This window comes from Raphanus sativus, chromosome 2 (assembly GCF_000801105.2).
Source record: "Raphanus sativus cultivar WK10039 chromosome 2, ASM80110v3, whole genome shotgun sequence".
NCBI lineage: Eukaryota > Viridiplantae > Streptophyta > Magnoliopsida > Brassicales > Brassicaceae > Raphanus > Raphanus sativus.
Genome location: NC_079512.1, coordinates 5,831,394 through 5,841,569, shown reverse-complemented (window position 1 = coordinate 5,841,569; position 10,176 = coordinate 5,831,394). Strand labels below are relative to the sequence as shown.

Genomic DNA, 10,176 nt, shown 5'->3' with positions numbered 1-10,176 from the left:
TGAATTCTAATCTTTTTATTCATTTATATTAGTAATTAAGTTAAACATGACGTTTAACATTTATGGATCAATAAAAAACAAAAATATTTGGTAGTGATAAACTTAAACATGACGTTAAAAAATTAAAACCATGTAAGATAGATAAATGATGCAAGTTCTAGTGGCTTCTTGTCCAGGAAGAAGCAATGACAATTATATGGCTTCCGCTCAATTGTAATAACGCCAACAACAGTTTTCTGGCTTTTTGACATGTTCTCCATAGATACACATCTTCGAAACTATTTTCTTCCTGTTTCTTCTTCTCTTCTCCACCTCTGTTTCCTTCCATCCTCTGCTCCGATCTGTATTTTGTTGTTGTTGAAAATGATACAACCATCACGGCCATACCGAGAGCCCACCACGTCCTGGTAACTCAACTATGCCGTTAAGGCCATCGCTCGCCATTACCGTGGACCACTTCTCCACCGTGCTCCAACAACTTTCATTAGACTCACCACTGCGATAGATCATATCCATCCTTGAAACGAAATCTTTGGCACTGATTCGTTTTTGTTGCTTGAATTTAGCACAGTTGCACTCTCGTTATGTTTTATGAGTTGACCCAAATTGAGAATGGTGGCAGCAGAGCTTTCTATCACTCCTAAAGCACTATTTAATTGAAGAATAATCGTATGCGGTAATGACACATGGTTGAAACTATCAAATGTGAAAAGAAAGCATCATCATCAAACGGTTTAAAAATATTGCTTCAAAAGATATTCAATAAGGAACTGGACTAAAAGAGTGGAACTTATAAATGTAAACGCATGAGTTGTCCAAAAACACTGTGATCATGAGAGCATGTTCACCTCATCAACGTTTAACGTTTCTAGCTTCTCGGAAGAAGGCCGGCCTTCAAATCACTAAATCACCAAGAAGAACAGAGAGTCATCCATTATACTGTAAATAGGGTTTTGGATTATCAAGAACTATAAGGATGTTGTTCAAGTGATGAAGGATTACCTAGTTATAGGTGATGAAACGCCGCCTAGAACAGGGATAAGTACCAACGAATGACGCATCGTGCTTGATGTGCGTGATGGAGTTAAGGAGTTTTTAATGGCGATTAATGAAGACCTCTCGTAACGTCTCAAAGGATAGGAACCAAAGACGAAAAAACGTTACAGGAAGAACAGCGGATACGAAAGATACAAAGAGGAAGGAGGCGATAACGTCGATGTAGTGAAGAGGATAGAAACCCTAACAATGAGGCCGAGAATGAAAAAGGCCCAATGGCCCACTCAAATGAAAGATCAACATCCCACTTTGTTAGAGCGTAGCGCGTTAGAGCACCATTAACGCTGTTGTTAATGGGGATGCTTACTATTTTTTTAATTAAAAAAAGCAGGAAAAAGAAAGAGAAGAAGAAGTATCAGGAAGAAAAAACGCTTGTTTAAGCGGCATGAAACATGGGTTGTTTCAACTGTTTGCGGACTCTACCGACGTGTGACAGCCCGCTATTGATGCTCTTTTAATTTTTTTTAGTTCAGATAAAACAAAATTAAAAAAAATAACAATCCAAGAGAAGTTGCTGGGTTAATGATGCTCTTAGAGAAAGAATCACAAAGCAAATATAGACCACCACGTGTCTTCAAAAGGAGTAGGGTCTGCTGACGTGGCTGATTGTGGATAATTTCATGTCTACTTTATTAATATAGATTAGACACACGTTAAATAATTTCTTAATTGGATTTAAGTAAATTAGCTGAGTTCCGAATTTTTCCTCGTGCTATAAGATTATGATGATGATATGTGTTAGAAAAATACTCTAAGATAATTTTAAAACGTTTTTTCTATCACAAAATAACACACATGGGTGAAAATGACTAAAAAGTTATCAAAAAGATATTTACTCAAAATTTCTTTTTGATTTTTTCCAAATATTTTTCTTTTCAAAATTTCCTTTTGATTTTCTTTTTGAATTATTTTTAGTTAGTGAATTTTCTTGAAAAGGAAACATCCCTGATTAAGTATGATTTTTTTTTCAAATTTTATTTTAGGAAGACTTTCATAAACATGTATAATATGTTTCTAAATTTGAGTTTAGGAAAATCTTCCTAAATAAGTATAATATCCTTTTAAAATTTTAGGAAGATCTTAATAAATATGTATAATATCTTTATAAAATTTAGGAAAACATTCACAAATATGTAATAAATGTATTATAGTTTTAATTTATAAATTTAATTATATATCTTATGGAATTTCAAAATATTAAAAATTGTAATCAAAAAGTTTAACCGAGTTAAAAAGAAAAAAAAATAATCTGTTGGAATGATTATTACAGAGCCCTTCGCAAGTCAAGGCAATGACTTTTGTGGAACGATTCTCTTTTGAATCTTGACCATTGATTTTAAAAAAAATAGAATTAAATATTAACAGATAATAAGGTGTCAATTACGATTTTGACCATGACTGACCCAAAAAAAAAGTAACATTTATTATGGTGGTATCCAGTGAGATGACAAAAGTTCCTTAATTTTAAATTGTTACCTTCTATCCATAATTTTAGTGTATATATAAAGATACTAACAATAGAGGTTGAGGGAACTAAATTCTCTAGTAAGTCATGACTTCTTCCTCTAATTGTTTCTTTCTTGTCTCAATGGTAGTCTCGTTACTATTTTTCTTAGAATTTACTTCGACCATGGCCTCAACAAAAGACATTTATGCCATATGCAATGATCCTTCTGCCATTAACAAAACGTTCTGCCTGCAAACGCTCACAGCCTATCCTCCTGCCGTCTCTGCAAAAAACATGGTATATTTTCTTTGTGTTGCGAGGAGATAAAAATGATGTTAGGGTTTAAGATTTACGAGGGTTCAAAATTTTAGAATTATATAAATGCATTGATTTTACTGGTATAAAATCTGGCATATTTGCTTATTTATTAATTTAATTATTTTTAACAAGCGTATTGGAAAAAAAAGTGTATGAAAAAAGGTAAATGAAGCTATGTAAATAAGTAAGCACTGTTATGGAAAAAAATTGTAGCATAATTATTATTCCTGCAAAACTATACTCTCAGTAAAATTATGTTTTTCTAATATATAGGACGAACTTGTGAGAGTCACACTCGACCTTGGAACAACCCTGGCTAAAGAAAGGGCAGGTTTTGTTGCCGGATTGAAAAAAGAGGCTACTTTTAAAAAATATTTTGAGACGTGCAATGATTCCTATTCACAAGTAGTGAATTATTTTGAAAGTGCTCGATCACAAATCGATGAAAAACCACATGGTAAAGACGGTGCAAGCTTAATAATCCTTGAATCTTCTGACTATACACAGCTTGTGAAGGATACAATCGGCAAGAACACAGACAAGACCTCAAAGAGGCTCATGGAGATGACATTAGTTATGGAGGATTTCATACATATAGCTTTTGCAGCCATCAACTATTATTAAACTTTTCATGTAATCAAATCCTAAAAGATAATATATAAATTTAAAATATAAATATAAGTTTCAATTATGATTAATAGATGCAGCATATTGGCATTATTGGTAATTGTCAAGTCCCAGTTCTCTTTTTTTTTTGAATAAAATGTTAAATTTGATTCAAAGAAAATATACTTTTTTACAGTATATGCCACTTTTTCATGACTTTTTAAGACAACAATTCATAAATCAAAAACTAAGTTAAGACACTGCACCAATCCATTCTTGGTACGCCATTGCAAATCTCTGAGCATGAGGAGAGGTCAACGACATTGTCCTGTTCTTGACAAGTCTGTCAATGTTTCTAAAGAGAACTTCAGATGGCGTCGAGTTATTACCATGCCTCCTAGCGTTCCTTTCTCTCCAAATTGAATGCGTGGTTGCCTGCAGTACGTAGCGAGTGAGGAAGTGTTTGACTCCTTCATTCTTCTTCTGCGAGGCGTAGGTGATGATGTCGCTCCCAGTTCTCATAAACGAGATGGTTTTTTCTTCATTATTAAGTTGATTTAGTTCAAAACTCATTATCTTTTGCCATTATGTTCTATTCTGCGTGGTAAATCTTAGAGTTTCCTCTTTTTTTCTTAAAAAGAGCATTTTATTTCTCTTTTCTCCCGTTTAGAAACCAATTACGAAGTCTTGCAGAGTTCCAAAGAAATATGAAAACTCTAGCAGTCAAGGTTTCTCTTTTTTTCTCTTCTCTCTCGTTCTCTCTTGGCCAACCTCACTCTACTCTCCCCTCTCTCGCATGTTGCACACAGAGCCAAGCCAACGGAGATCCCTAACTGATCTCTCTCGTTGTCTACATGTGTCTTGTCTTCTTTCTAGATCTGGTCACCGGTGAGGTAAGAAACCCTGGTTTTTGTTTTCACCATCTCATTCATCTCTTTTATCTTGGATTTCTTATCTTGGGTCCTTTGGTGGTAACACCAATATTTTCTTTTCTAGATCTGGTTGAAGCTATAAGCTTCAGATCTGTTTCTTCTCTCTTTTCCATTCGCAGATCTAAGGTCGAGGTGAGAACTGATGTAATATCTTCGTTCATTTTCCAAGATTTACAACAAATAATTTTTATAAAACAAATTTCAGCAAATGCTAAGTAATTTACAGAAAATAATTAGTAAAACATCAGAAATTAAAGAAATATATCATTATAAAATGAAAATTTAATATTACTGAAACAAATATATATTAAAAACATCATTTGTTGTTAGATAATATATATATGAATTAGTGTATCAAACATTATTGAAATTATTTATATATTACTTTAAAATATAACTTTTAATACAGTCATGCTTGGAAAACAAATTTAGAGATTGGTAAACAAACCGAACACATTGTTCTCTCGTGTGTTCAAAAGACGGTATTTCAGGAATGCATCATTCTTTGAACCAATTAGATCATACTCGTCATCCTACGGTTGGCGCAGTATTGCTCTGTTAAATCTCTGGTTAGCAAAAAACTAATCAAAATAGGGGGACCAGGCTCTTCTGTCTCAGTTTCCACCTGGAAGTATTGAGAGTGAATGCCAATGTGGAGCTATTATATTATCGACATCTGATCCAAGTTTGAATTGATGGTAAAGTAAATTCAGAATATCGGAGAGCTAGGAAGAAGAGTCTCAAGATTGGCTACATGTTCCTTCTTATATGTTGAGTGGTGATGTCGTTTGCATTTCGATGATGGCATATGTTGTTGTAGTCTCTTGCATTGTTTTGAAGTTTCAGATTTATGTAGAATCGCTTTTTATTTGTTGTATTTTATGGCTTATTATCGTAATGTTAACTTCTATTTAAGGCTGTACAAAAAATATCTGAATCCGAAGAATTGAACAGAAATCCGGCCGAAAAAGTAATACCGAATTTGAACTGAAATATATTTTGAATAGACCCAAATTTTACTGTCTGAAGAACCGGAATCCCAAATCTGAATACAAATCAAAATTTTTAAATACTCGAAATCACAATTATATACTTAAATATATTAATAATTTATTTGTAATATTTATAAAATATTCTAAATACATGAATACAAAACATAGTCACAAGAAATGATCTAAAAATATCCAAAAAAGTTCTCAAAATACTTGAGATATCCGAAACCACCCAAATATTTCAATTGAACCAATTTTCATATTATTTTTAAGTAGTTAGTCTTACATTATTCAAATTTATATGTTAGTAGTGGTTTCCCGGGTTACGTCCGGGTTTTCTTATATAATTTTTAGTTTAATTTAATCTACTATATTACATATATATTTATATAATGCTATGATATTTGATTTTTTCTTCGCGCGATAATTTATGTTTTTTAAATGTTAATGTGTGAAAATTATTTTATATTTATGTGGTTTGTTTAAAATTTTCTGTAACTATTTATTGTCACAGTTTCTCAATTTTATTATTATAATTCATTAGTGTTGTATTTATTTTTATAAGGGAAACACAGTTCTATATCTAGAGTTTTCTATGTTTTAGGCAAAAAAAATTTAAAATTCATTTTAGCAACTTTTTGAAAAATTATATTTTATTATATATATAAATAATGTGTTGTGTTTTTCATGAATTTCTTATTAAATTCTCTCAACTTGAATTTTCTGTACCAAAAAGGAGGAAAGTACATGCGGGGAACTAATTTAGAAAGTAGATTCATATATCTATTTATGATTTTTCCTATTTGTTTTATTTTTTGTTTTAAGTTATAATATGTATTTTGAATAATATTCATTAAGTTTTATTGCTTTTATTATATTTTAATTTTTCTCATTGAATGTTGTTTTTATTATAATTATTATTATTTTTTATTTTTAAGAAACAAATGATGTGGTTCCATCATTTGTTCTTACTATTTTTTTGTACCTTGATTTTAGTGACTACAAAGAAAAAAATCTATAAATTTTTCTTTGTTTTTCTGAATTTTCTTTCTAACATTGTTCAAGTAACAGCATTGTTCCTTTCCGGTACAAACACCTAAAATAACATTTGGCAGACTAACATATACTCTATTCAAAAACCCAAATAGTGCTGTAAATTTGATAGGACCACACATCATTGTGCAAATTGAGTTGGTCCTTTTGACTACAGATCATATCCAACTTTAACTTAGTTACACGGCAGAAATAATAAAGAAAAGTAAACCTAAAAGAATTAACTTGTCACATTTTGTCGCGGTCTTCCTCTCATTATTATCAGTGGATTTTTTATTATAATTTTAGTCCAATAAGAAATTAAATCGTCCAACGTATATATGAACTATTATGAATTATGCTTTAAATTGAGCAAAAGAAAGATAAAAGATGCAGCAAGTATTTCGGAAATAAATAAATGGCCAAATATTTCTAACGCATTAAATATCTTAACAATTCTTAATTATTATCATTCTGTCACGTCTTATAAAAACCGCCATTATAAGTTTCTAGTGAATTTGAATGCATTATTCAGACGAGTGCTTTTGAAAATACGTACGAATGGTGGAAACAAATAATATAGTTATTTAGAGCACAAAACTCTTGTTGCAGCAGTAACAAACAAATATAATCTGCTGCACAAGTATAATCCCAGAGAAACAAAAAGATGAAACACCTGAAAGCTAATATGACCCTGAAGCAATGAGCAATCCATGTTAAGATACACAAAAGCAGCAGTGAGATCAAAATAAGTAACATGTTCAGCAAGCTCTTGTTTAAAAGTCTGAAAGGCTTGGTATATTCAAGAAGCTCTTGCTCATGACACTTAACCATGCCCGACTTTCCCATAAGGTGCTATGATCATAAGTTATATCAAGATCCATATAAACTCTAATGAGCCAAGGAGATTCGCATGGCAAGTCATGAAGAAATATAAAGATAAGGTATACCTTCACAATTGAATTGGTTACCACTTCGGTAAGTTAACTTAGCCGCTTCGCTAACAATCTATCACAAACTCAATCCGAAACCAGCGGTTAGAATCAGATTCTTGTTTATAAGATGGGAACACTTAACTAATCAAAAGCATGATATATATACTAACTGAATTTCTACGATTGCTTGATTTCCCTGCGAAGAACAAACACCCATAAATATCAAATTCAGTTTACAATAGGAACATAATATTACGCAGACACCATCTCTGCAGGATCAATTCCAAATAAAAAAAAAGGCTAAATCCATTCAGATACTTAACCCAGTCAAAATGCTTACATGAATGGCCTATCAAGAACAATAAGGTTAACTCAAACAGAAGCATGACAGACATGTGAAGCTTTAAAAAATCCTTTTCCACAAATGGTACTTTTGAAGACCTCAACTTCTCGTGGATCTTGTTCCACCTTCACCTGACATATCAATTAAAGGGGAAAGCTTTTTATTAATGTGGAGCTGGATTCAGAGAATAAGCGTTTATGCAACAAATGATTACCAAATAAAACAACAAAGAGGTTTCAGGTCATTTGAACAAGAAACAAAACAACCAAGGGGTTATGGAAAAAGGATTTTAATGTTTTACTGGGAGGAACATTATCAAGGACTCTGGTCTGTAAGAGCTTGGTGTGGCTGTTTATCATAAGAAAAATTGCCTTATTTTTGAAATTTCATAAGCCAGTATAATAAAAAATAAATCGAAGCCAATAAGCACGTAAGAATCCCTGAATCGATAGACACTAATGGAGGCCTGAATCAGTGTTGCCTGCGATCAACGAAAGGAATCAGAACATTAAATTTTAGTTCTGTTTCTAAACGTAAGTTAAAACTCATTCTTAGGTTTGTTTCTAAACGAAGGTGCTTACCTGCTCATGGATGAGCAGAATGTCAAAACTCATGAGTTCAACCCTTTCCTAACGTCCTTCTGTTCATCGGATGTGATATTTATACTCGCAGCTTTAGTCGGTTAGCTTGGAAGCCAAATAGGTCGATTGAATGCTTTAAAGTGCGAGTCCCGGGATAATTGATTTAAAAGCTCGGATTTAAGAGCATATTAATAGAAGGTGGATGCGTTATTTTGAATCGACTGAAGCTTTTATAAAAGGTGAGAAGACAGAGAAGTAACCTAAAACTCTTAGTTGGGCTGCATAATCAATACTATTAAAGTTAAAGTATGACCCATTGATATTAGTTGTGTCCATTCAAAAAAAAAAAAGCTATATATAACTGTTTTAATGGACACTTTATATAACTGTTGATTATCAGCAGTTTCAAGTCCATTAATAAAAACGGTTGACAAAAAGGACTCAACATTTGCGAGACCCACTTTCTCATACACGTAAACATAAATAGTTGATTGTTACAGAATGTATTTTAGGTGTGAAAACAAATAGATGAATAATATATGATCGACTAATATATAATTATATATTTTCTTATCTGTTTAAAGGTTTTTGATACTAATAAATAGTTATTTATATCTATTTAGTTATTTGATTTTTTAAAGGCTGGTTATATTAAGTTCCATTTATTAAAAAAGCTATATATAACTGTTTTAATGGACACTTTATATAACTGTTGATTATCAGCAGTTTCAAGTCCATTAATAAAAACGGTTGACAAAAAGGACTCAACATTTGCGAGACCCACTTTCTCATACACGTAAACATAAATAGTTGATTGTTACAGAATGTATTTTAGGTGTGAAAACAAATAGATGAATAATATATGGTCGACTAATATATAATTATATATTTTCTTATCTGTTTAAAGGTTTTTGATACTAATAAATAGTTATTTATATCTATTTAGTTATTTGATTTTTTAAAGGCTGGTTATATTAAGTTCCATTTATTAAATATATGTTTATTTAAAATAAACATAACTCTGTTAACCCATCTAATTAATATATTTAATAAATCAAAATAAAATGATTTAAAAAAAAATAAATAAATATATATATTTTAAACTTTTAAAGCTTTTTCAAAACAGTCTTTTAATATTTTTGTTTATAACTTTAGAATTCTTACTGCAATAATTTAACACACTGAAAATTTTTTTTAACATTGAGTTTATTCTATTAAAACATGAATATGATCTATTGATAAAATTTATGTATTTGATTTATTTAAAAGAGGAACATGATCTATTGATAAATTTAATATTAAACATAAATTAAAAAAAAACTAAAACAAAAACATATATATTTATCCAATTATATATCTGTAATTTGTTTTACAACCTAAGTTCAAGAACAAGTAACTAAAATGGGTTTATATACACGAGTTACTTGTGAATATAACTAAGTAAATGATGTCAATAGGTTTGTATATAATCAAATGAAACCCCATTCATGCAAGGGTATCTATCATTTATATAACTGCAAGATTATTTTTATTTTCATTTCTACTATTTCAAAAATTTCAAATCAACTATACGTGAAACACATAATTTTATCTTCTAATGATTATCGAAATTCTTATTAATAATCAAAAAAAAATTACACATTTACAAAGAAAACACAAATATGCTTACAAAAAATATAAATATGTACACGAGTTACTTGTGCATATAACTAAGTAAATGATGTCAATAGGTTTGTATATAATCAAATGAAACCCCATCCATGCAAGGGTATCTATCATTTAAATAACTGCAAGATTATTTTTATTTTCATTTCTTCTATTTCAAAAATTTCAAATCAACTATACGTGAAACACATAATTTTATCTTCTAATGATTATCGAAATTCTTATTAATAATTAAAAAAAATTTACACATTTACAAAGAAAAACACAAA

The 10,176-nt window shown here is 30.6% G+C and overlaps 1 protein-coding gene and 2 long non-coding RNA genes across 4 annotated transcripts; 1 reads left to right on the top strand and 2 right to left on the bottom strand.

Annotated features, from left to right (window-relative positions):
- On the bottom strand, nt 1-1,402 carry LOC108840008 (uncharacterized). Of its 2 annotated transcripts, XR_008939485.1 has the most exons (3): nt 1,003-1,355; nt 849-902; nt 1-696 (listed from the first exon to the last, which is right to left on the bottom strand). It is a non-coding gene; the product is annotated as an uncharacterized LOC108840008 (long non-coding RNA). The 2 variants fall into 2 exon arrangements; XR_001947817.2 differs by having other exon boundaries at nt 1-902; nt 1,003-1,402.
- A 1,206-nt stretch (nt 1,403-2,608) lies between these two features.
- On the top strand, nt 2,609-3,445 carry LOC130508484 (uncharacterized). Its single transcript, XM_057004021.1, has 2 exons — nt 2,609-2,800; nt 3,095-3,445. Exons 1-2 carry the CDS (start codon nt 2,609-2,611, stop codon nt 3,443-3,445), a joined length of 543 nt encoding a protein of 180 aa, XP_056860001.1.
- Nucleotides 3,446-6,923: 3,478 nt separating this feature from the next.
- On the bottom strand, nt 6,924-8,468 carry LOC130501085 (uncharacterized). The gene is made up of 3 exons (XR_008939494.1): nt 8,243-8,468; nt 7,334-8,142; nt 6,924-7,238 (listed from the first exon to the last, which is right to left on the bottom strand). It is a non-coding gene; the product is annotated as an uncharacterized LOC130501085 (long non-coding RNA).
- Nucleotides 8,469-10,176: the final 1,708 nt, after the last annotated feature.

Coding starts and splice junctions, on each gene's coding strand:
- LOC130508484 (XM_057004021.1), top strand. CDS start 2,609: ATGACTTCTTCCTCTAATTGTTTCTTTCTTGTCTCAATGGTAGTCTCG. Junction 2,801..3,094: donor CCGTCTCTGCAAAAAACATG/GTATATTTTCTT, acceptor TCTAATATATAG/GACGAACTTGTGAGAGTCAC.